Source organism: Myotis davidii, unplaced genomic scaffold, assembly GCF_000327345.1.
Source record: "Myotis davidii unplaced genomic scaffold, ASM32734v1 scaffold9, whole genome shotgun sequence".
NCBI classification, from domain to species: Eukaryota; Metazoa; Chordata; class Mammalia; order Chiroptera; family Vespertilionidae; genus Myotis; species Myotis davidii.
The window spans coordinates 644140-670633 of record NW_006299435.1 but is presented as its reverse complement, the minus strand read 5'-3'; the positions used below and the strand labels follow the sequence as shown (position 1 = coordinate 670633).

Sequence of the window (26494 nt, the reverse complement as noted above, 5' to 3'; positions counted from 1 at the left end):
GAGGGTAAATTTTTATAATATTTGTTGATGGAGAATGAGAAAATGAGAAGAGGCATCAAGAACTTTCCTTGACTGAGCAACTGGCAGGATGGAATTGCCATTTGCTGAGATAAAGACTGCAGAAGGAGTAGATTTGAGCGGCAGGAGGTTGGGGGACAACAATTTGATTTTGGACATGCTAGGCTTGAAATCCTGTTAGAAATCAACTGGAAATGTTGAGCAGACAGTTGAATATTTAGGTCTGGATTTAGGGGAACATTTCAGGCTGGAGATTCAGATTTGGGAGTTGAGAGCATAAAGCCGGTATTTAAAGCCACGAGCCCCGTTGAGATGACCTAGGAAGGGAGTGCAGAGAGACAAGAGAAGGGGTCTGAGGATGGAGCCTGGGCTGCTGTGGAGGAGCTGCGGTGGAGACAGAAGGAGCGGTCAGTGAGGAGGGAGATGAATCAAGAGAAGTGAGATGAAGAAAGTCTTTCAAAGACCAGAGAGTGACCAGCTGGTTCGAATGTAGTTCTTAGGTCAAGGAAGATGAGGACTGAGAAGTAACTATTGTTTTTGGCCCAAGAACTATGTCAATTTCTGTGATGAATATCTCCTGTGGAGTAACAGATTATATGGAGTTAGCACATATTTTCCACTCCTGTCCTGAAGGTCACCCTACCCACCTCCATTAATAACAGATGTGTTGGCCTCAACTGCCAATGATTCTGCTGTGTCTTCCAGGGTCTGCCACTCCCCTGGAGTCATTTTCTCCGCTGTCGTCTGGAAACAATCAACTTTCCATTTCTTTGATTCCAAAGTTGGTGTTAGAACCCAATGAAAGATAAAAGGAGAAATACTTGGGAAGTCCAAGTTCTAGACTAATGCCCCAATTAGTAGTTACTAATACAGCTAATACCCATGTTGTGTTAGGAGCCTACTGTGTGTCAGTGCCATGTCAAACATTGTATCTGCATTAGCCCTGACCCCACAATAATTCCATGGGTTGGATATTATCCCAAGCTTGCAGGTGAACACACCAAGGGTCACATGGGAGAAGTGGTTGAGCCCTATGATCTGTGTTTCTATCCGATAATGGGATTTTCTTCTGAAATTTCATAGTCCTGCATGTTATTTTTGTTTTTGCAGAAAGGGCCAAATAAAACCCCCATAGCTGCCATCTGCCTGACCAGCTTGGTGACCATGGCCTTTGTCCTTGTGGGTCAGGTGAACGTTCTGGCTCCCATAGTCACCATTAACTTCATGCTGACATACATCGCGGTGGATTACTCTTACTTCTCCCTGTCCATGGTTCCCGGCAGCCACCCCCAGGTGCCTGAGCCAGTGCACAGGCAGGACATGGAAGCTCTCCTCTGCTCTGAGCACCTGCTGTTGGAAAAGGCTCCCAGGTATGGCTCCGAGGGCACTGCCCGAAGCCTCTCTGAGGGCACTCTGCTAGAATTCACCAAAGACATGGATCAGCTCCTGCAGCTAACCAGGAAGCTTGAGAGCAGCCAGACCAGGCCAGGAGAGAGCAACAGGATCCCAGAGCATCCAAGGGGGAAATGCAAGAAGGCCACCAAGCGAACCCTGCAAGATAGCTTCCTCTTGGACCTCAAGTCGCCAACTTCCTTCTCCGCAGAAGGCCCCGACAGCTTGCCCACTGCCGTCTGGGTGGGGCAGGAGTCCTACTGGAACAAGCAGGGTGCCAGGAGGGAGAGGGCTCAGCCTGCGGGAGCACGTGGAGAACAACTTGTCCCTGAGCTGAGTAACCAGCCAAGGCCAAGTGGAGAAGGTGAGCGCCTTGAAATCATACTGGGGCCTCCTAATTTGGGGTGACTGCTGGTTGCCTCACCTACCTGGTTAGCATAACCCTCTTTAGCCAGCTCACTTTAAAGTCTTTGTGAATTGTATTTTGTATTTATTTTAAAAGTTATCTTCAAGTATCAGCTGAATTTGTAATTCTACTCTGTTGATTTTAGACAGAAATTTCTACCTACTCCTATATGTGGGAGCCTTGGCTAGTAATTGAGTATCATTTTTATTTTACTCAAAAATTAGCTGAAGTATAAGGCCAACGTGAATGAAACCGATTTCTTTTTCCAAGAGCAGTGGAAATGTGTTATGACAAACTGCCTGGCAAAAACTCAGTATGTTTTGTCTATGGAAGATAAATATCCCCAAATGGGCAAGAGGGGATGGGGAAGGTGGCGAAAGGAGCACAGCTTTTCTTTGCTTTCTCAGATCGGCAAACACAGAGACCCCGAGAGAGCCTCTCAAGGAGAGGCTTACAGAGCCTGAGGAATTCTGAGAGAGAATGTATACTTTTTGAGTCTTCCGGGTTTTAGGTGCCTGACAAGTGTTATTGCATGTAAGAGTAGATACTAGCATTTCCCATTTCACCAAGGAAGACCCTGAGGCCCTGTGAGTCATAGAGGAGTCTCAGCGCTGATACTTTGCACAGCTGGACATGGCACCCAGGTGTGCCTGGATTTGAAGCTGAATGCTTCCCTTCCCATTGCCCTGCCCCTGAGATCTGTATGGCCCAGCGGGCAGAGAGGAGCAAACCCCCGGGACATAGAAGGAGATGTCTAAGAAGAAACGCTTTACATTCTCCCACACACCTACTTTCTCTTCCTTACCTCCACATCGGGGTGAGGTAGGAACGTTATTAAAATTTTAAAAATCATGTAGTTTAATAAGCCAAGTGGAGTTAAAAGTCATATAATAAAAAATAGTTTCCTCTCTTCTGTACTGTCCCCTTTATCCTTCTCCATCCCCTGGTCTCACCCCCGAAAAATCCCACTTTCAAGCAAAAAGGTGCTTCTTCTGTTAACCTTAATGCTGCTAAATAATATATTTGTATTGCTAGTTTTAAAAAAATCCTCATGGGAGGATATGTTTTATATTGATTAGAGAGAGAGAGAGAGAGAGAGAGAGAGAGAGAGAAACATCCATTAGTTGCCTCCTGTATGTGCCCCAACTGGGGATTGAACTCACAACCTAGGTATGTGCCCTGACTGGGAATCAAACCCACCACCTTTTTGGTGTACAGGATGTTGCTCAACCAACTAGGCCACCTGGCCAGGGCTATTACTACTTCCTGATATGTCAGTTTCAGATATCATCTTTTGACTTCCCATTATGGTAAATGAAGATTTAACTCATGTATACCCCTCTGACATCTCATTCAATGTTCCCGTGTTATTATATCACTGTTTTGATTAGCTTAATATCTAGTATTCATATTATCATAATTAAGTAAATATTGCTTACCTCTGAGCCATATACTCTACTATGATTACATGTCTTTTTTTGTCCAACATTTCCTGTTTCCTGGGGTTAATAATTACATTTTTAAAATTTGCTTTTTTGGGGGGTCATCAGTTATTCTCTAAATGCTCTGACAGATATGTCAAATGCCTCTCCATGTTGTTTTCCAAATGCTCGAATTCTTCAGAAATCTGTCATATCCATCTGTTTTCTCCTCTGGCCCACGGCTCTCTACTGTTCTGCTTGGACTGACTGACTGTTCCCCTCTAGGCTGTCGGTCCTAGGCCTGCTGCAGGCTGCTGTCTTGGATCCAGGATAGAAGAGATTTCTTCGATACCATATTATAGTAGACTTTTGCTGTTGTTGTTTGGTTTTTTTTGCCTCCCCAACACTGAGTGACCTCCCTATGTCTGAAGAATTTCCAATGTTATGAGTCTCGGTGGGAGGCAAAGCAAGCCTTTCACACTCAAAACAAAATGTCAGATGTCAGTTTTCCCAGCCTCTCCTGCAGCCAGAGTTCAGGCACAAGACCCAAACTCTGCTAACCGGATAAGCCCTCCTTATAATGGGAACTGGAAACCCAAAGAAATGGGGACTTTGAGGAACTCTCTGGAAGCAGATGGTAGCTGCAGGAGGCCGACAGTCCTGCTTCCAGCATTCAGAGCTTTCAGGGTCCATGGGCAGGCAGGCTGCGCTGTTAGACCTGGGGGCCTGCAGCAGGGATGGCTCCACTGGGCTGCTCTGACATATAATTGTGAGTGTTGTCCCTGGCTGCATAGCCCTGAGCTTGATTCGGTAGCCCTCCCAGCTATTCTCAGAGGGGAGGCTGGGAAATGTCTTTTTGGCTGGTCATATTGCTGCTTCACATGACATTGTATAGTTATTTTCCTAAGGAAGAAGAGGAGATTGGGTGGCAACATTCGGGCTCTGCCACAATTGTCCTGTTTTCAATTTCCAAGAGCTCTTGGGTGTAACCTAATTCGTCCTTGTCCCTTAAAAAAAAATGAGCATCATTTTATTCTTGTTTCATGGGTAAAAATGGTTTATCTTATCTTTCTGGTAATAGTACTTATTCTCCCTTTAAAGTCTTTTCTGCTCCTTTTACTGTCTGTCCTGCGTTAGATCCTTTTCTCTTTGGCTTGATCTCTCTCTCTCTCATTAGATACTTCACTAACATGTCTGTTGATCTTCTTATCTCTGCTCAGACTTACAAGTGAAGCCCTAAAAAGCACACTGGGCAGGGCTTGCTCCTTGGGAACCTCGCTGTAGGATGATTAGGGAATAAACTGGCTTCTTCACAGAGGACTCGCCTGTAACCATCTTCTAGAACGGTGGTTCTCAACCTTGGCTGCACACTAGAATCACCTGGGAATCTTTTTAAAATCCTGATTTCTGGGCCGCATCCTCCGGAAATTCTGTTTCTTTGTTATGGGGTGGGGCCACAACATTAGTAACAAAGAAACAGAATTTCCGGAGGACGCGGCCCAGAAATCAGGATTTTAAAAAGATTCCCAGGTGATTCTAGTGTGCAGCCAAGGTTGAGAACCACTGTTCTCAAGGGTTCCTCCGGGGCTCCTCAGTTCCTCCGCAGAAGTCACTTAATCTCTTGCCTGAGGGTCACCCTGATGGCTGCTTGCAATCAGGGAGCAAGGTAAGGTAAGGGAGTTGGGGGCTCCTCACTGTTTAGGATATAAGCTTTCATTTAATTCCCCAGTTTCTAGCCCAATTTCCCTACTCTTTGCTGTGCCTGGTGTCCTGAGTGTAGGCACTCTGTGGTTTGATTTCTTTGGAGGAAATCCCCCCTGGGAAGGGGATCGGGCAAAGAAGGAGTTGTTACCACTGGGCAGAGGGCCTCCGTGTCCACCTGTTTCTTTTTGTTGTTGTTGTTAATCCTCACCTGAGGATATTTTTCCCATTGATTTTTTAAAGAGAATGGAAGGGAGGGGGAGAGATGGAGAGAAACATGGATGTGAGAGAGACACATTGATTGGTTGCCTCCTGCTCAATTGGCTGCCTCCTTGTACGCGCCCCACCTGGAAGAGGGCCAGGGATCAAGCCTACAACTGAGGTACATGCCCTTGACTGGAATCAAACCAGCGACCCTTCAGTCTGCAGGCTCACACTCTAACCCCTGAGCAAAACCAGCTAGGGCCCAACTGTTTCATAAGTAGTTTTACGACTAACCCCCTGCACCTTACCTCTTCCCAGGGACATGATACTTCCTGGTCCTGAACTTTGCTGGAGCCTGGGGGGTGCATTGGGCTGCTTCTTACCAGCACCTCCCCTCAGGCTCTAGAGTTCATCCCCTCTGCTCGGCCCAGTCTATTACTGCTCCTCTGTCACCTTTTCATCTTCTAAGACCTGTTTTTATCTTTTCTCTCTCATTCTCCTTGTGTCTGTGGATTTATACCTATTTAATTCCTTTTCTGTCTTCTCACTGGGTTTTCAGAAGAGACGTACAGCCGGCTTGCCATGTTTAATCGCTGCAGTGGTTGCTACCCAGTCGCCCAGTTGAGAAATATCATAGCTACTGACCACTCCCTCCCCTCCGTCCTTGCTGCTTTGCCGTGGTATAGACCCTCATCATCTAGCACCCAGGCTCTTGTTAAGTCTCCCAATCAGTCTTCTGCCCCCAGATTTCCCCACATCCTGCTTCTCCTTCTCATTATTGTCCACGGAATGATGTTTCTGAAATAAAACTCTCATCTTGTGTCTCTTAGTTAAAAACCTTCACCAGAATCTAATGCCTTCCATAGACAGTCCAAGATCCTTGGTGTGATCTTCAAGGTTCTTTATAATCCGGACCTACCTTCCTGGCCACTTCCCTCATGACAACTCATGCACTTACTTGTGGATCCACCCAGACTAGTGCTCTAAACACGTCATGTTCTTCATTCCTTCCTGCCCTGGTGTATGCTGTTCTGCCTCCTCAAATTGCTTCACCTCCCCCTTCTCCATCTGGAAAACTCCGACTTCGTGTTTAAAATCCATCTGACTTTTCAGACCCATTTTTATGCCCTCTGAGAAGGATTACCTGGCCCCCCTGCTGTGCAAGCATAACATTTGATTCATACAGGAAGTATAAATAATTATCACATTGTCTTACACATTACACATTCAGATCACATGTGTTTATACGTTTGTCTTCAGCTCCGCTCATCTGTCTGTCTTAAGGAAAAGAAATACTAGTTTCATTCCTGTTCCTTTAGACTATGAGCTTCCTTTAGTCATAAACCATGCCTTTCCACCTTGTATTCATCACAGCATTCCCACACGGCACACGACACATGGCATCCAACAAACACTCAGTAAAAGCTGGTGAAATTGATGAACATTTGAACAAATATTGTCTAAAAAATTTAAACACTGATCAGTAGAATAGAAAATGTAAACTGTCATAAGAACCTAATCTGTGACAAACCAGATGCCATGAAATAACAAGAATCAAATTGCTACTAAATAAATGCTATTGAGAGCAAATGGGCCCCCAAAATTAACTTGGGGCTGTATTTTATGCCTTATATAGCCACGAATTCCTTATTTATAACAGCTGTGCAAGAGAAATATTTCTGACTATTAAAGACATCATCAGAGATAAAAAGGATCTGATTAAATGGAAATAAAAAACATTTGAACAACACTGCCTCAGAAGGAAACAATTATTCAGACAAACACAACTGATAAAAGCATACCTTCCAAAGCATATTATTTTTAAAAACAGGAAGGTCAGAATCAGATTATATTAAGCAGAGTTCAGAAGAGATGAATATGTAGTTTACATTTGAAAAATCAATTCCCAGACTCATTTATTGTCCACTCAACAAACCAACTTTTACTTTTAAGTGTTAAATAATGTTTGTAACTAAAAATAGGCAGCATTTTTTGAGCATGCCCCATGTTCTTGACACTGAGAGAAGCAATTAACACAGATTGTCTCATCTAAGCTCAGCATTAGGCATTGTTAACACACACACACACACACACACACACACACTAGAGGCCCGATGCACGAAATTTGTGTGCTGGGGGAGGGTGTCCCTCAGCCCAGCCTGCACCCTCTCCAATCTGGGACCCCTTGGGGATGTCCTACTGCCGATCCCTGTGGGATGGGTCGTAAACCAGCAGTCGGACATCCCTCTCACAATCCAGGACGGCTGGCTCCCAATGGCTCACCTGCCTGCCTGCCTAATTCCCCCTAACTGCTTCTGCCTGCCAGCCTGATCCCCCCCTACCCCCTCCCCTGCCAGCCCGATCGATGCCTAACCACTCCCCTGCTGGCCTGATCTCCCACGACTGCCCTCCCCTTCCAGCCTTCTTGTGGCTGTGGGTGCTGCCATTTTTGAGGGTTGGGCAGTCAATTAGCATATTCCCTCCTTATTGGCTGTGGGTGCCACCATCTTTGTGATGGTGTGAGGGTCAATTAGCATAGTCCCTCTTTATTATATACTATACCTATACATATACATATATATTTGATTTTAGAGAGAGTGGAGGGAGAGGGATAGAGAGATAGAAACATTGATGAGAAAGATGAGAGAGAAACATCATCCATCAGCTGCCTCTTGCTGGGGACTAAGCCCGCAACCAGGGCATGTGCCCTGACTGGGAATTGAACTGGTGACCTCTTGGTTCATGGGTCAATACTAAACCACTGAGCACCACTGGCCAGTGTGACTTGGTTGGTTAGAGGGTCATCCCATACATCAAAGGGTGGCAGGTTCAATTCCTGGTCAGGTTACATGCCCAGGTTGTGGGTTTGATCCCCAGTTTGGGAGTGTGTGGGAGGCAACTAATCAATGTTTCTCTCTCTCTCTCTCTCCCTTCCTCTCTAAAAACCAATTAAAAATTTTTTTTTAAAAGATGTAACAAGGAATATAAACCTGTTTAATTGCCCTGGCTTAGTAAATCTATTTGGGGGACTTGCATCATCAAGTTAGAAATAACTGAAATGTACCACATTTGGAAAGCAGTTAAAAGAATTGCATTACCATGATAAAAGGCCACCTGGGCCTGAAACAGGATCACTGTGGACGGCATCTGTGCACACTCTCGGCTTGTACATGCTGACCGGAACTGTGCTTATGTATTCTGAGAAAGACATGAGGTGCATTTACAGAGATAGTTTAATATTTAGATTCCTAATGTCTATAAAGTTACTTAAATTCATGATTTTAAAAATTAACACAATTGTTTTCACCTTTCATGTTTATTGTGTTTATATCTGCATGGATTTTGTGAACATTGAATACGTTAGACATACCATTATATTTTAAAAGACACTTTAATATTATTTTTACTCTGTTTTTTATATTTGATATCTTTAATGTGCCTGATGCATGGTTTTGTTTGTTTTGCAACTAAAACTTGAAAAGTTAAGTTGCCTTTCTGGTCATTACTCTAGAACAGCGATTCTCAACCTGTGGGTCATGACCACTTTGGCGGTCAAACGACCCTTTCACAGGGGTCGCCTAAGACCATCCTGCATATCAGATATTTACATTATGACTCACAACAGTAGCAACATGACAGTTATGAAGTAGCAACGAAAATAATTTTATGGTTGGGTCACAACATGAGGAACTGTATTTAAAGGGCCAGAAGGTTGAGAACCACTGTTCTAGAATTTCTAATGTGAAAAATGTCCCCTTTCACCAATAATCCACAAGGCTTGTTTTTTCCAGCAAAATCCTTAACAAGAGAAAAAAATTCCTTTAGTTATTTGGAAGGATTTTGAACCATATTGTTTGCCTGTGCTGTGAGACCTATTCAAAGTCATTGAGCATCCTTGCATGAATTCTCCCTCACCTTGCTGATGTGTTGTCCTTGCCTGCAGGACACACCCCTTCCTAACTACTTTCTCCTGAGCTTCTCAGAAAGTGTGTGTGCGCGCACACACACAATTCCCTTAGGTACACTGTAATTGATACTGTGCAAGATCAAGGTCAAGTATGAAAAGGTGAGCTTAACATTTGGCAAATCTCAGAGAGGCAAAAATCTAAGTCCTTAACCAATAGTGTTCCTTCTTAGTAACCAAGTGTATTTCACTAAGCCAATGGCTGAAAGTCACAACATGAGGAACTGTATTTAAAGGGCCAGAAGGTTGAGAACCACTGTTCTAGAATTTCTAATGTGAAAAATGTCCCCTTTCACCAATAATCCACAAGGCTTGTTTTTTCCAGCAAAATCCTTAACAAGAGAAAAAAATTCCTTTAGTTATTTGGAAGGATTTTGAACCATATTGTTTGCCTGTGCTGTGAGACCTATTCAAAGTCATTGAGCATCCTTGCATGAATTCTCCCTCACCTTGCTGATGTGTTGTCCTTGCCTGCAGGACACACCCCTTCCTAACTACTTTCTCCTGAGCTTCTCAGAAAGTGTGTGTGCGCGCACACACTCACACACACACACACACACACACACACACAATTCCCTTAGGTACACTGTAATTGATACTGTGCAAGATCAAGGTCAAGTATGAAAAGGTGAGCTTAACATTTGGCAAATCTCAGAGAGGCAAAAATCTAAGTCCTTAACCAATAGTGTTCCTTCTTAGTAACCAAGTGTATTTCACTAAGCCAATGGCTGAAAAAAATGAATCATGCATTGAACATGTTAAAGTTATACAATTTAATTAATGGAAGTATATCAGTATTATTTCTTCTTTTAAAAAGTAGCAGAGCCATCAATTCAAATCAATCATAATGCTTGGCAGAGTTTATTTCAATCCACTATTAATAGGGAGACATTTTTTTGAGCACTTCCTATACATGAACTTCTAAATGTCTAGTTTTGGCGTTTAGAGATATAAGAGACACAATCCTTGCCCTCACGTATAAAAGATAAATATAATAATTGGCAACATATGATGAAGGAAGACAGATGTTGAGAGAATAAAGATTTCTCTGGGGGCTAGGATGGTTTGCTCATTCATTTAACCACATGAATGGAACATTTACTACATTCTAAGCACTGTTCAAGGTGCCGGAGAACATGCTGAATAGACATGGATCTCTGCTATCATTGAACTTGCATTCAAGTAGGGGAAGGTACATAAACAAACAAACAAATATACACTGTATTGTCAGGTACTAGGATGAGTAATAAGGTGGGGTGATGGGATAAGAGAGAGACTAGGTGGGGAGAGGGTGTACTGTTTCAGAGAGGTTTGTCAGGAAAGATCTCTTTGAGAAGAGGGCATTTTAATGGAGCAGTGAATTGTACAGTGAGGAATAGTCAAATTCTGAATATATTTGATGGTAGAGTCAAAGGATTTACTGATGGACTAGGTGTAGGTGTGAGGAAAAGAGCAGTCAAGGATGAATCATAGATATTTGAGTGAATGGTGGTGTCATTTATTCAGATGAAGAAGACTTGGGAAGAATAGGTTTTTGCTTTAGCCATGCTAAGGTTTGAGGTGCTTGTTAGCCATGTAAGAGGAGCTATTGTGAAGGAAACTAGATATTCAAAATTTTAGTTCAAGGGTCAAGGGTGATGTACATTTGAATCATCAATATATAGATAGTATTTAAAGCCATGGGACTAGATGAGATATCCCAGGAGTGAGTATATATGGGGGTAAAAGGAGTGCTGAGGACTGAATGAATGTTGGGATATTACAATATTTAGGGTTTGGAAGGTGAGCCAGTAAAGAAGACAAAGAAGAAATGGTCAATGAGGTAGGAGGAAAGCTGGGAGGATGAGGCATCCTAGAAAGCAAGAGAAGGAAGTGTTTCAATAAGCAGGAAGGGATCACATGTGTCAGATGCTGTCTGAAAGGCCTCATAGGATGAGGACTGGGAATTGACCATTGAATTTGAAAAGATCAAGTCATTGGCAACTTAGGAAGAGTAGTTTTAGTGGAATCTTACAATCGTATGAGTGGGTTGAGGAAATAACAGGAGGTAAATAATGTATAGGCAATTCTCTTGAGGAGTTTTGCTATAAGGAAGACAAAGGAATAGGGCAGTAACTAGGAGTTGACTGGAAGGTATTTGCTTAAGTGGGAGAAATTGCAGTGTAGGGTATTTATGTTTAACTAGAGATATTTATCTTTAAACTAGAGGCCCGGTGCACAAAAAATTTGTGCACTCGGATGGGTCCCTCAGCCCAGCCTGTGCCCTCTCCCAGTCTGGGGTCCCTTGGGGGCCCCTTCCCCTGGCTGCTGGCACCAGTTTTCCTCCGGTGCCCGGAACCCAGGCCTTTGCTCTTTGCTGGGACGGGTTGGCACGGCAGGCTTCGATCTTCGCTTTTTGATGGCTGCTCTGGCCCTGGGGGCGAGGCTGGCGCAGCGGGCGAGGGCCTTAGCTCTTCGCTTGTTGCATGGGCACCGGGGGCGCGGCCGGGGCCGGCGCAGCGGGCTTCCCTCTTTGCTCTTCACTCACCACGCTGGCCTTCGCTCGCTGCTCCTGCCTGGGGCCAGCCGGCTCCGCTCGTCGCTTGGTGCCTACGTATGCAAATTAGCCGCCATCTTTGTTGGTGGTTAATTTGCATATCACCCTGATTAGCCAATGGGAAGTGTAGCGAAGGTACGGTCAATTACCCTTTTTGTCTTTTATTAGATAGGATTCATGCAAGAGTAGGCCTTCTTTGCCCTAGCTGCTGGCACTGGCTTCCCTCTGGCACCCAGGACCAGGCTTCCCTCGCAGCCCCGTCTGGAAGACAGCCGGTCTAATTAGCATATTATGCTTTTATTATTATAGATGGTAATGGTTCAGTATAGGATGGAAAAAATCAAGGATGCAAAAGCAAAATCCTCAAGCAAAGCATAAGCAGAGGATGGGCCTTACACAGGAGCCAGGACTGTTCATCCACTGGACAAGGAGGGAAGGCAGAAGAGAAGGTTCATGTGCAAGTCGGTTGGTAGATTTGGTGATGAGAGCATATGAAAGCTCTCCTTTGAGAGGAGAGATGGTAAACTTGTTACATCAGAGAGTAGGAGAGTGAGTTGACTAAGACCACAAGAAAGTTAACGGTTGAAGTGAATGGAAGTTGTCTCTTAGGTTGAGAAGATGAGCTTATAAGTATTTGTTCATAAAAATATAAGAGGATTTGGTAACAGATTGGTAATAAGGATTTGGCTCATTTATTTTTTAGATTTCTTCCTAAAGTCTAGGCTCCAGGAACAAGATATCCAGAGCAGAACCACTTCTTTCTACGCTCGCATATGCAACCCCTGGGTCTCCCTGTTGGGGGTGAGTACCTTCATTTTTATCTTAGTTGTCCTGGTGACATAATTCAAGGAGAATTGGAGACATGTGTGATCTCAGGGCTGGGGCTGTGGGAAGGAAGGAGGAGAGTCTTAACCAGGAGCAATGTCATTTAACTACCTGTTATATTAGAATTTAGGCAAGACTACAAATGGCCAGATTACATTTAGTGCAGCATTGGTTTTAATCAGTGGGTTACTTGTAAAATAATCATCTCTGATAACCTCTTGGTCACTAAATTTCTAGGTATACCAAATTAGCAAATTTCACTTTGTTTCTTCTAGGGAGGAATAGGACAGTGAACTAGTAAAGAATAACTATTTATTGATAGTTTTGGTTAGAGGGTACTTTCAGAAGGTATCTTCTCAAATATCTGCTTAAATGAGTTTTTTTAAAAAATTATGAGTGAACTTCAATTAAGCAGACTTTTATAGTGATCAAAGGTTGATGAGAGGGACTAGCCTTGTGGTTTGCCTACAATGTGATAAATCATTAGGTGACTTGCCTTTCCTACTGTTTCCACAGGCCGTTGGGTCCCTTGTCATCATGTTTGTGATCCAGTGGGTCTATGCTTTGATCAACATGTGTGTTGCCGCCATTGTGTATTTCTACATTGGTCGGGCCAGTCCCGGGCTGCACCTTGGTAAGCAGCAGAGCCATTTTGCCACCACCTTCCTCTTTCTCTTTTAGGATCCATTGAAGAAATGTGTTTTGAGCACCAACTAAATGCCAACACTGACAGATATGAATCCCATTTTCAAGTAGCGTATAGTTTAGGGGGAAAATATGACCTGCACATAAATGATAAATTAAAAAATAAGACATGTAGAAGTAAAATGGATGATAACAATAGCACAAGGGCCAGGAGGGAAGAAATGGAAATATACTGTTTTAACTTTCTGATACTATATGTGAAGTACTATAATATCACTTAGAGGTAGACTGTGATAAGTTAAAAATGTGTACTACAAACTCTAAAGCAACCATCTATATATATAAAAGCCTAAGTGACCGTATGACCATCTGACTGGTAGCTATGATGCGCACTGACCACCAGTGGGGCAGATGCTCAACGCAGTAGCTGCTGAGCTATGGTGACTTGGCAGCTGCAGTTCTCAGGTGATGCACCCAGAACCAGAGAGAAGGGATCCTGATTCTGGGGTGTGTAACCCGAGAACCTCCCTCTTGCAATCTGGGACCCCTTGGGGGATGTTGTAGAGCCAGTTTTGGCCCGATCCCCACAGGCCAGGCCAAGGGACCCCATCAGTGCACAAATCTGTGCACCAGGCCTCTAGCTAAAAAATAACAAAGAGTTACAGCTACTAAGCCAATAAAGGAGATAAAATTGAATTTTAAAATGCTCAAATCAAAATAAAGCAGAAAAAGAAGAAAAGATAATAAAGGGCATATGGGACAAACAAAAAGCAAATAAGGCAGTTTATATAAACCTAGCCATATCAATCAATAATCACACTAAAAATAAATGGTCTAAACACTCTCAATATAGTGGTCTAAACACTGAGGTTGTCAGATTGAATAAAAATGCATGATACAATTATATGCTGCCTACAAGAAACCTACTTTAAATATAAAGACACAAAATAAGTTAAAAATAAAAAGATGGGAAAAGATACGATAATGTGAATCAAAACAAAGTTGGAGTGACTATATTACTATCAGGCAAAATAGATTTTAGAGAAAAGCATGTTACCAGGAATAAAGAATTATTTCACGAAGATAAAGTAAAAAATTCATGAAGAGGACATAAAAAATCTTAATCTTTATGCACTTAAAAATAGAGCTTTGAAATATATGAAGTAAAACCTGGTATAACTGTAACAAGAAATAGAAAAATTCATAATTAAAATAAGGGGTTTCAATACCTTTCTCATTAATTGATAGAACAAGTAGGCTTAATATTGGTAAGACATTAGAAGACTTGAATAACATTATCCACAAACCTAGACAAACTAAGATTTATAGGCCATTCCACCTAACAGAAGAATATATGTTCTTTTAAAATAAAAATGAAATACTTACCATATTTTTAGGACATAAAAAAAGTCTCGATATATTTAAAGGTATTCAAGTAAATTCAAGAAAAAAGTATGTTCTCTGACCAAACGAGAAGTAAATTAGAAATAAATACCAGAAAGATATCTAGTATTGGAAAATCCCCAAATATTTAGAAACTAAAGAGCACTAAATGACTAAGAACACTAAACAATGCTAAAGCAAGTAAAGAAATGAAATAACTCAGGGTTCAAAGAAGAAATAATAAGTAAAATTACAAAATATTTGAAACTGAATGAAAATATAACATCAAAATTGTGGGATGCAGCTAATTCGGTACTTAAAAGGAAGTTTATAGCATCAAATGTTCATATTAGAAAAGAAGAAAGATCTTAAATCAATGACCCCCCACTTCCAACTTAAGAAAACTAGAGAAAGAAGAACAAATTAAACCCAAATAAGAGAAACAAAGAAGCAATGAAGATAAAAGTAGAAATCAATAATATATAAAATAGAAAAAAGTAGAGAATGCCAATAAAACAAGAAACTGGTTATGTGATATCATGTACACAGATGACAAACTTTTAGCCAGAGTGATCATAATAAAAGGAGAGAAGGTAAAAAATGACCAGTATCACAAGTGAGGGAGATGACATTACTAGAAAATCTATAGATATTAAAAGGAAAATAAATAAATATTTTTAAACAGCTTTATGCCAATATATATGACAACTTAGATGGATTGGGAAAATTTCTTGAAAAAGACAAACTATCAAAGTTCATTCTAGAAGAAAGATAAGGCTATTTAAGTCATCTAGTAAAGAAGTTAAACTTGTCATTAAAACCTTCCCACAAAGAAAACTCAGATGGCTTCACTAATGAAACCTATCAAACATTTAAGGAAGAAAGAATATAAATTCTATGCAAACTTTTTGGAGAACTACACACCAATATCCCTCATGACCATAGACACAAAAATTTGTAACAAAGTTTTACCAAGCTGAATAAAAAAAATATAAAAAGGATAATACATCATAACCAAATAGGTTTATCTCAGGAATTCAAGGTTGGTTTAACATTCTGAATTATTCTATGTATTCACCATATTTACAGACTAGAAGAGGAAAACATAAACATTTCTGAGAAGAAAGTAAAGAGGAAATTAAAGAAATAAATGAAGACATATACTAAGTTCATAAATCGGAAGATTCAATATTCTTAAGACATTAATTCTCCCCAAATTGCTCTATAGATTCAACATAATCCCAATAAAAATCTCTGCTGCCTTTTTTTGTGGAAGTTAGCAAGCAGAAAATATTTAAATGAGCCCTGGCATGTGTGGCTCAGTTGGTTGAAGTATCATCCCATGCACCTGAAGGTCATGGGTTCGATTCCTAGTCAGGGCACATATCTAGGCTGTGGGTTCAATCTCCAGTCAGGGCATGTGCGAGAGACAACCTATCACTGTACCTTTCTCCCATTGATGTTTCTCTCTATTTCTCTCTTTCTCTCTTCCTCCCTCTCTAAAAATCAATAAAACAATAAAATAAAATACTTATATGGAAAGTCATAAGCATATGAAAAGATGCTCAACATAATTAGTGATTAGGAAATACAAATTAAAACCACAATATTATACTACTACACACCTATTAGAGGGGTTAAAATTAAAAATACTGATCATGCCAAGGGTTGGCAAGGATGTGGAGCAGCTAGAACTATCGTATACTGCTGGTGGAAATAAAATAATACAATCACTTTGTAAAACAGTTTGGCAGGTTGTTAAAAGTCAAACATATACCTGCTATATGAACTAGCCAATGTACTTCTACAATGGAATACTCAGTAATAAAAGGAACATGCAATAACATGGATGAAACTCATATAATTATGCTGCATGGAAGAAACCAGACAAAAAAGAGTATATAGGCGTGGTCTCTAGTGATCTCTAGTTGTCTGGTATGTGGCCCTAGCATGATTTAGGGCAGGGGCGTATTGGCTCTTTGTGTGAGAATTTGGGGGTGTGGGTTCTGGTTTGGTTGATTTGTATATCAAAGGGGTGTTCACAGGGGAGTTCTTTGCTATCTCTAGGATCAAGGCCCCAAATGTCAGAGCATCAAGAATATAATAGTAAGAAAGTATAATCAATACTCTATGGTGATTTACAGTTAAGTCTCAGCAATAAAACTATTTTAAAAAAATACATTTGAGAGCCCTTTTCAACAAAATTCTATGATGCCCCAATTTAAAATAAAGCAATTAGTTCTAAGTCCTAACTAAATGAACCACAGCAATCCAGGCAAACTGAAAAAAAATTCTTCAGAATTAGAATAATTTGATGTATATTTTTGAAAGAAATGTACTTCATACACTTGAAGTCCCATGCACATTAAGAATAATGTTTTCCTTTTGGTAAAGATGGTGGAGTAGAAGGGAGAGCAGTAAATCCCAGAGTGAAGACATGCCCTGCTAAGGCCCTCAGGGTGACCTGTGATGAAAACCCAGGTCTGTCAGTTCAGGATCCTTCAAAAGCCACCCTCCTCTGCAAAGTCTCCTGTGATGGTTAATTTTTTGAGTCAACTTGACTGGGCCACAGTTCCCTGATTAAACATTATTTGTGGGTGTGTCTGTGAGGGTGTTTAAGAAACAATAACAATGCTTTAGAAAAGTCATGCTAACAAGAGGTCCTTATACCAACTAATTTAAGGGACAGAATATATTTCAATTAACACAGTGATTACATCAGTGTTTGCTTCTAAATTTCTCAGGAGTTAGTTTGATCCTATGAAGTTAAAATCATTCCCAGAAATCTATTCACAGGAAGGTATGAAATAAAATTTCAGGCCAGTCTCCATCTAAAATTTAGATAACTTAGACTCCAAATGATCACAATAAGAAAGGTCAGTTGATAAAATGTTTTTATTTGCTTCCTCCTGACAACATCAGAATATGTTAGAAACTTTCTGTTTGCAATTGTAGATGTTAATGCAAATATATATAATTTAGAAGAACATTTTATAAAATGACATTTGATTTGATTTCCTAAAGTTATATGTAATTTGTTATATGAGATTTTTTTTAAAAAAAACCCCACACCAAAGAAGAGATGAGGTTTTTGTTTTGTTTTTTTAAAAAGGTGATGAGGCCCAACTGGTGTGGCTCAGTGGTTGAGTGTCAACCTATGACCCAGGAGGTCACAGATCCATTCCTGGTCAGGGTGCATGCCTGGGTTGCAGGCTCGATACCGAGTAGGGGGCATGCAGCAGGCAACTATTAATGATTCTTGCTCATCATTGATGTTTCTATCTCTTCCTCTCTGAAATCAATAAAAATATATTTTTAAAAAGCTGATTAGCCCTGTTCTAATTAGTGTGTCTGATGTCAGTATATTTAGTCAGTATCAATAAGAATCTCACTTCAAACTTCAGCTCTAACATTTCTACACTGTGAGCAATTGGATTCACTTAACACCCGTGGAAAAGTTCCTGGGTGCCAACTCCTGTGGGTGTGGGGAGTGTTATAAGATGGAGAAGACGTGCTTCCTATCCTCAAAGGGCGTATGGTCTAGTAGGGCATTTTATAGCACATATTTAACACATAGTTTGAATCTAAGAAAAAAAATCAAAATTTTTTAAATTCATAGGACTGAAGTTAGCAAGTCGTCTGCTTTTTTTCTCTATATCACTTTATTCAGTTTCTTTCTTGAGAATTTGAAATTTAGAAATAAATTTTTGGAAACTACATATGGGTATGAAGTCCTTAGCAGGCTGCTGTCAGGGAATATTATAATGAATACTAGCAGCCCAGCGCACAATTTGAAATTGCACGATGCTGCCCACCTCGAGTTGCCGGTCTGGCCCTGCCTGGCTCCCCGGGCTCAAAAGCAGCCGCGGCTACTGCCAATCTGGCCCTGCCTCCCTTTCTGGCCCTTGAAGCAGCTGCACCCACTGCTGATCAGGCCCTCCCCCAGTGCAGGCGTCTGGAGGCCCCTGCCGCCTGCCCCAGACACTGCGCGTGCAACCTCCTCCTGTCCGGGTTGACCCGTTACAGCGTCCCGGTTAATTAGCATAATATATATATATATATATGTTTGGTTAGGCTGAAAAAGGGGAAAAAATTATACTAATTATGCATGTGTGTCAGAGGATATATATTCTATTAAAACTGGGATTTTAGATGCATATCGAGAGCCTTCAGCAATATTCATGTATATGTCTTCCCTGTAGGATCAGCCTCCAACTTCAGCTTTTTCAGATGGATGCGGTCTCTTCTGATCCCCTCCTGCAGGTTAGTGCTAATCTGGGGCCAGGACCAGAGTGGATGAGTGTTCTGGGTCCCTCTCCTAACTGGGCGAGGGTGAATTGTGTGCGGGAACCCAACAACTGAGACCCTGGAGGAGACTCAGACTCTGCTCCTCACTGCCCTCCCCCGCCCAGCCCCCAGCCTCAGCTCATCAGAAGCTTCCTCTGGCTCATGTCCTCCTGCTTTCTATTCTCAGGAATCATGAACAGGGGCTTTATGTAGAATCTGATTGTGGGTGCTATTCTCAGTGAGTTCATAGTCCGAGACACACTAGCATCAGCACATTATCACACACAAGGTTAAGCCCGAAGGCCGTTGATCTGACTGTGTTGGTGAAAGTGCAGAAGCCAAGTACAGAAATATATAGAGTAGGGATCTTGGAGGATTTCTGGGGCACCTCCGTGTTCAAACATGCAGGGAAAGGGAAGAATCGACTCTCCTGAGAAATAGGAGAAGGCCTCATGGAGAACGTAAGATTTCATGGGTGCCCTAATCTCTTTCCTCCTCCTTCACCCTTCTGGAGACAATGCTACCTCACCTTCGAAGGCCTTGGGACTCTAGGAAATTACTTTCCCTCCTCCTTTGAGGAACCAGCGCTGCAGGCTGGGAAAATCCAGGCAGAACTCAATCAAGTGTTTATTATGGTTTCATTTTGTTGGTTTGCTTTTGACAATCTAGATGTCTGGGTTGCACTTGCCAATATTTCTACCTTCCATGCCCAGATATTGCTGATGGACCCTTTCCCTTGGATCCCAGATGTACATTCAGAATCCTCCCCCCCCCATATTTTTAATTGTGATGTAGTACAGATAACATAAAATGTAGCATTTTACCCTTTTTAAGTGTACAGTGCAGTGGTATAAACTACATTCATATTGTTGTGCCACCACCTCCACCATGTATCTCAACTCACTGTCTTGTAAAAACAGAAACACTCCGTCTAGTAAACAGTAACGCCCCTTCCTGCCTTCCAAGAATCCTTTTTAAGACAAGTCTTATAAGCACTACCAACTTGCTCAAGATTGCACAAGAAATTAAAGCTTGCTTCTAGAGCAGCGGTTCTCAACCTGTGGGTCGCGACCTCTTTGGCGGTTGAGCGACCCTTTCACAGGGGTCGCCTGAGACCATCCTGCATATCAGATATTTACATTACTATTCCTAACAGTAGCCACATTACAGTTATGCAGTAGCAACGGAAATAATTTTATGGTTGGGTCACAACATGAGGAGCTGTATTTAAAGGGCCAGAAGGTTGAGAACCACTGTGCTAGAGCCTGGGATGGTGAAGACAAAGGAGCGAGGCCATGGAAACTGACAGGGTGAAGGCTGGGAGGGAGGGTGGTGTGCGGGGAGATCCCTGTCATCTGCTTGGAAGCGGGGCTAACATTCAGTGCGGAGCTATGGGAGGGGTGGGGTCACCTCTCTGCCTCTCTTCCCGTCTGAGGCCCCAGGCTGGGTGACTCAGATCACAACACTCCCCTCACTGGTCTCTTTTCCCTGTCACCTCGTCCTGAGGAAAAGTTGAGTTTCAGTGGAAAGAGCTTCTGTATAGAGGCTGCCTACAGATCTGGAGCTGCTGAGTGGCTAGGAGTATTGGGCCCCATCTGATTTACAGGGATATTTTTAGGCATCTGCAGTTTTAAAGCCTACACATGGCCTTGGGAGGCCACTACTCCTTCTGTTGCTTTCCGAATTCCTAGAATTTCACCTCTGAGGTCACTGTGGTGCTATGTAGAAAGAAGAATGTATTAGGAGATTATTCTTAGAAGAGGGCAATACTTTGGTTGGACTAGAACCCAGTCCACACTATGCATAGCTCCGTGGGCTTGTGAAGTGGGCAATGGAGGCATCAGCTAAGTCTCAGCATTACACGTGCTGGCCTCACCATGGCTCCTGTGCGATGTTTTGTGATGATTATGTAGGAAGGTGAAAGGACCAAGAAATGGTGATTGTTTTTAAAAAGTAGAAATTGGTAGCTGTGTTTTCTATTTTGTAATTTTGAAGTTTGGTTGTTTGTTTTTTGCTTGTTTACAACTATGGACCCAGATGCTCTTCAAAATCAAAGAAGAGTAATGGTGTGGTGAAAGTGTTTGGGCAAAGGAATTTGATTAAGTTGCTCCCTGTATTACACCTACAATTCCCAGAATTATGTGAAATTTAGCCGGACCTTGACAAGGCTTTCTTTCCCAAAGTCCTAGCAACTGCCCAGGTGAGAATTTTTAGATCATTCTAGATTAGAAAGTGAGGCATATTATTTGCCAGAACTTAGAAGAATGTAATGGTTTCACCCTTTTAAAAACAAATAAACAAGCAAATAAACAAACCAGCATTAATGAAAAAAAATGCATTGGCAAAAACACTTCTATGTTCATTGGTATGGCATTTTTGACACTTCTCAACTTTATTTCTGGAAGACTCAACCTTTATAGAAGTTAATTCATTTCTCAGAAAACCTCAACCTAATTCAGATATGTTCTCAGTGGCTGCAAGGCCTTCATCATGTGATCTGAATTTCGGTAACGGCACTTTTTGCCAAAGTCAGTTGAAGCTTTCTGCTTAACTTTTAAAGATTGAAACGTTAGATTTATACCTTTAAAAATGTCTTCCAACTGTCAAATATAACCCTTATTTAAACAATTGACATTGCTACTTGTAAAGTAGATGATTCTTTCGGTTAAATTTCTAAGGGGCAATCACGTCTAAGGTCTGACAAAGGCTTTGGCAAGAGGAGGTGGGGTGGTTTTTCTGAGGCCACTGGGCTCATGGGGGGCAGAGCCATGACTGTATCCATCCCCTGCACATCCCTGGCCGCCGGTCGAATCTCTCCTTACTCCTTAGCCTCTGGCACTTTCCTCGTGTGTCCCAGTTTATTCCAACTCCAACTGGATGTCGGCACTTCAGTGACAGTGGAATCCACATCGGGACTTGTTCTTTGTCTTCAGGCCAATGTGGTGTCAAAGCCTTTGTAGTTTGTCTCGGAGCTGCCTGCGATGTCAGCCTCAGCTCTGGAAATCCTTCCTCTCTCAGCTTCTTTCCCATGAGCCAAAGAGGTTTCTCTTTCTACTCTTCTCTGTTTTTCAGCCTCTCCATTCCATTATTTCACTTGACAAAAAAGCAAAGAAATGCTATCGAGTCCCAGCATGACACTGTTTGGGTGGTTATTTTGTACACTTTTATACATTTATGCTAAAGAAAGGTAAAAGTCACTTCTCTCCTTATTTTATACTCATTTCTCATACTTTATTCATAAACATTTGTACATGTAACTTGCACCAGTTGTGTTTTTTTAAATTTTATTTTATTTAAAGTATTACAAATAGCAGTACATATGTTTCCTTTTTTCCCCCATTGACCTTCTCTTGGCCTCCCCTGTCTCCCCCCTCCCACGCCCCCATACATGCCTCACCACCTCCCCCCCACCCCCAGTGTCTTGCATCCATTGGTTATGCTTATGTGCATGCATACAAGTCCTTCAGTTGATCTCTTACCTCCCCCTCAACCCTCCCCAGCCTTTCCGCTACAGTTTGACAGTCTGTTTGATGCTTCTCTGCCTCATGAACAAAAATAGGTACAGTTGTGTTTTTTAACATATATGTTCAATACTAAGGATAATAATGTTTTTTGCAAATACTTTTTCTCTCCCAGGGAAGACTCCTCTTCCCTGTTCAGCGCTTGGTCTTTCCTTCTGACGGTCCTCTGTGTTTCTCTCACCAAAGGAGCTTGCGATCCCCACAGGAGCAGATCATTTTGGCGCCGTCCCTGGTGAAGGTTGACATGGAGATGACTCAGCTCACCCAAGAGAACGCAGACTTCGCCACTCGGGACCGCTACCACCACTCCTCCCGGGTGAGCCGAGAACAGCTGATGCCTCAGTACTAGCTGAGCGCTCAGTCCTGGGCAGCCAGGGCCCTCCTCTCCTGGAGCTGTCTAGTGCTCCGCGGACTTCAATCCCAGAGCCTTTGTGGAGCTGGTTCTCCTCGGTAAGAAACTCAAAGGCCTGTCCTCGCACTGCCGTGTTGGACAATGAACATCTATCTGCGTTCTGGTCTGGCGCACCACCGCCGACAGGGCAGCCATGCAGATGGTGGTGGCTCTGAAACACACTCCCCGTCTAAAGAGCTCCCCACGGACACCACGACCTGTGGGTGTGGAGAACCAGACCGGACTGCTTGTTCCGAGGGCCGCAATAAATGGTTGTTTAAATTTTTATTTTATTATTTACTCGTTGAATAAATAATGCACCCACATGTTTTCCAAACCCCAAAGTATAATCATCCTTGCTCCCCGTCTGTTCAGTTCCATTCTCTGCCCCAGAGGTCACCACACCGTTTTTATATTATTTCCAGCATTTCTTGATGATAAACCAGCAAATAGGAATGGGGATTCTGATTACTCCCCTTTTATACACAAAAGATAGCGTATTATACATGTGTTCCGCACCTCGATTTTCCCTTAACGATCTATCTTGGAGACATTTCCATATCATTACGTACAGTTTCCTCATTATTTTTCATTGTATGAATGCACTGTAATTTATTCCATCAGCTCCACAATCATGGCATTTGGATTATTTCCAGTCTTTGGCTGCTATTGTAATCAGTTCTGCACGGAATAATCTTGTGCATATGTACAAGCATAAAGAATTTCTGAAGGATAAATTCCCAAACGTGGCATTGCGAGATCAAAGGGTACGTGCCTCTGTAAGCCATGTTTGTGCAGTGGAGGTCTTTTTAATTAAAAAGGTAAATTATCGTGATTAGCCCATGGTTCATGTTCTCAAAAGCTTTTATGGTCCCCAGTTCGCCCCACACCTTTGCAGCTGTTTTTTGGTATAAATGCATGGGGGGACGGAACTATTTTGGTTCCTCTGTGAGCTCAGCATTCATCACCAGCATCCAGGCCTCAGTGGCTTCCCCAGATAAGCGGAGCACCTGGCCCAGAGTCAGTGGTTTCTCTGCCGGGCCTGGAGGGACGTACTGCTGGGTCAGTTATAACCTCTCTCTTCTGTGGGAGAGGCTCTCCACGGTCAGTGCGCTCAGAATCACCTGGCGGGCTTGTTGAAAATGCAGCTTTCTGCACCTCACCCACAGATTTTTTATTTAGTAAGTTTTATTTAGCAAGTTTGAGAGTCCTGGACTTTACTTTTTTAAAAAATATATTTTTATTGATTATAGCAAGGTAGGGAGGTAGGGAGGGGGAGAGAGAGAGAGAGAGAGAGAGAGAGAGAGAGAGAGAGGAACATCAGTGATGAGAGAGAACTGTCTATCAGCTGTCTCCTGCATGCCTCCTTCTGGGGATTGAGGCTGAAACCTGGGCACGTGCCCTGATGGAATCAAACTGTGACCTCCTGGTTCATAGGTCGGTGCTCAACCACTGAGCTACACTGGCTGGCTAAAATTCCTTTATTTTTGTGTGTGTGTGTGGTTTATATTTTTTTATTTAAAAAATTTTTATTTTTATTTTTGAAAGTATTACAGATGTCCCCTTTTCTCCCTCCATTGACTGCCTCTACCCAACACCAGCCCTTCCCAGGCCTTCTCCACTCTATTGTCTGTGTCCTTGGGCTATGCATATATGCATATAAATTCCCCAGTTAATCTTTCCCCTCCCACCCCTCCCCCCCCACCTCTGAGATTCGTCAGTCTATCCCATGCTTCTCTGTATCTGGATCTATTTTGCTCATCAGTTTATGTTGTTCATTAGATTCCACATATGAGTGAGATCATGTGATACTTATCCTTCTCTGACTGGCTTATTTCACTTAGCATAATGTTCTCCAGGTCCTCCAGGTCCCTCCATGCTGTCTCAAATGGTAAGAGATTTTTTTTTTTACAGCTGCATAGTATTCCATGGTATAAATGTACCCGAACTTTTTTATCCACTCATGTACTGACGGGTACTTAGGCTGTTTCCAGATCTTAGCTATTGTAAATTGTGCTGCTATGAACATAGGGGTGCATATATTCTTTCTGATTGGTGTTTTGGATTTCTATAACTTTTAAGTGGACTCACTTGAGAAGGAGCTGGTATATAGTTGCAAACTCATGGGTTTTGGGGATGAAAATCTCTGAATCCTGGATCTTACCAGTTCTGTGCCCTGGGGCAGGCTTCTTAACCTCACAGAGCCTTGATTTCCTTCTTTGTAAAATGAGAATTAGAATTCTGCCTGCCTCCAAGTGGAGTTGTGAATACTAAGATTGGACACATTTTGGAGAGGAAATGAAGGTGGAAGAGGTGCCATAAAAATGTTCTTCTCCCACCCCTGCGGATTCCATGTCACTTACTGTGGGGACAGAGGAAGGAAGGAAGGAAGGAAGGAAGGAAGGAAGGAAGGAAGGAAGGGAAGAAGGAAGGAGAAACTGCAGTGATTCTTGGCACCTGCTAGCCTGAACTTTCAGAGCAGAGTGGAGTCCTGCTGCTTCAACCAGCCACACTGTCTCGTCGGCCACAGACATCGTGGGACACCTTCACTGGCCAACAGCAGGAAATCTGCACAGGCCCAGCCACAGGGAGGAGAACCAATAAGGGTTACCACCTGGTCACCATTTTAACTCTGCCTCCTCCCCTCACACCCTTGGTTATTACACTCATTTGGCCACTTTCCTATATCACTTCTCTCAGGCTTCTCCCTTCCCTTCCCAGAGCCTTAGGAATTTTTCTTAGACATCAAAAAGCCTACCCACTCACTGGTTATTTTGAACTGAGGCTTACTCTAGAGCAAATTACCCACTTCTTGCCATGGTTTATACCCTTGATGTCCACATAGATGCCCAAGAGAGGGTCCGAGGTGGTGCTTGCACAGCTGGGGTTATTCCATACTGTTTGCACTTCTCAACAGACAAGGGAATACAGGGGTCTGTGCTCACCGCACACCATGCAGCACTCTGGCATCAGAGAGATGTACTTGGGCTCCTGGCAGGAGGCTCACACACAGGCAGAAATGGATGCCAGTGTATTGGTTTGAGGTAGCAAGCACAGGCATGAGGCCCTGACTCTTGAGGCAGAAGAGGGGGAGGCCACATTAAGGAAAAGGCAAAGCAGATGGCAAGAAAGACCCACCGCATCAGGGGGTCCCCTGCTAGCTGGGCTCCTGGGCACGCAGCCCATTTCCCAGCATCAAGGCGGGTGCACTTTCCCTGTGTTCAAGACTGAGGGGCTGGGGTGAATGGAGGACAGAGAGCAGTTGACCAGTCACTGAGGTGAGGGTGGCCACAAGCCTTCTTCTAAAAGAGGCAGAAGCAGTTCTCTAAATGGGAGTCTCAAAAATAGTCGAGAGCCTCGGTTTTTAGCCTATTTTATTGTTTCTTAAAAACACACCTATGAGAGTATGTGTGTGTGTGCAAGCACATGTGTGTCCTCTCCTGACTGTGTTCGTCAGAGAAGGCACTCTATAAAAAACACACACAAAAAAACCCCCGCAACAACAAGGCTGGACTCAGCAAATGGGAGGCCTGGCTTACACTATGGGCCACGTGGTCTACGTCAGAGTCACTCTGGGAAGCCCTCAGGGTGAGTGGCATTTCAAAGGATTAGCAGTCGTGCCCCAGCAGCCAGCTAGCGGGCTGGATGAGTGCTCCTCGGTGCGATGTGACATATGCCATATGTGGTAAGAGGTTGAGGATGGAGAAAACAGCACTGCTTTCAAATACGAACCCCAAACTGAAAGTCTCAGGGGGAGATGGTCCAGTGGCAGTCAGTTTTTAATTGAGCTGCTTGTCAGA

General features: G+C 42.7%; 2 protein-coding genes across 2 annotated transcripts in view; both read left to right on the top strand.

Moving 5' to 3' along the window:
* The window catches only part of SLC12A8 (solute carrier family 12, member 8), a 113193-nt gene extending 90042 nt beyond the window's left edge, over positions 1-23151 (top strand). Inside the window, exons 9-13 of the mRNA XM_015571305.1 lie at positions 1129-1774; positions 12346-12443; positions 12984-13101; positions 18698-18758; positions 22490-23151. Of these exons, the coding sequence (XP_015426791.1) occupies positions 1129-1774; positions 12346-12443; positions 12984-13101; positions 18698-18758; positions 22490-22652 (1086 nt within the window). The 3' untranslated portion in view covers positions 22653-23151. The remainder of the gene's footprint in view (positions 1-1128; positions 1775-12345; positions 12444-12983; positions 13102-18697; positions 18759-22489) is intronic.
* Positions 23152-26236: 3085 nt separating this feature from the next.
* HEG1 (heart development protein with EGF like domains 1) overlaps positions 26237-26494 on the top strand; it is a 105564-nt gene continuing 105306 nt past the window's right edge. Inside the window, exon 1 of the mRNA XM_015571304.1 lies at positions 26237-26353. Within this exon, the coding sequence (XP_015426790.1) occupies positions 26237-26353 (117 nt within the window). The remainder of the gene's footprint in view (positions 26354-26494) is intronic.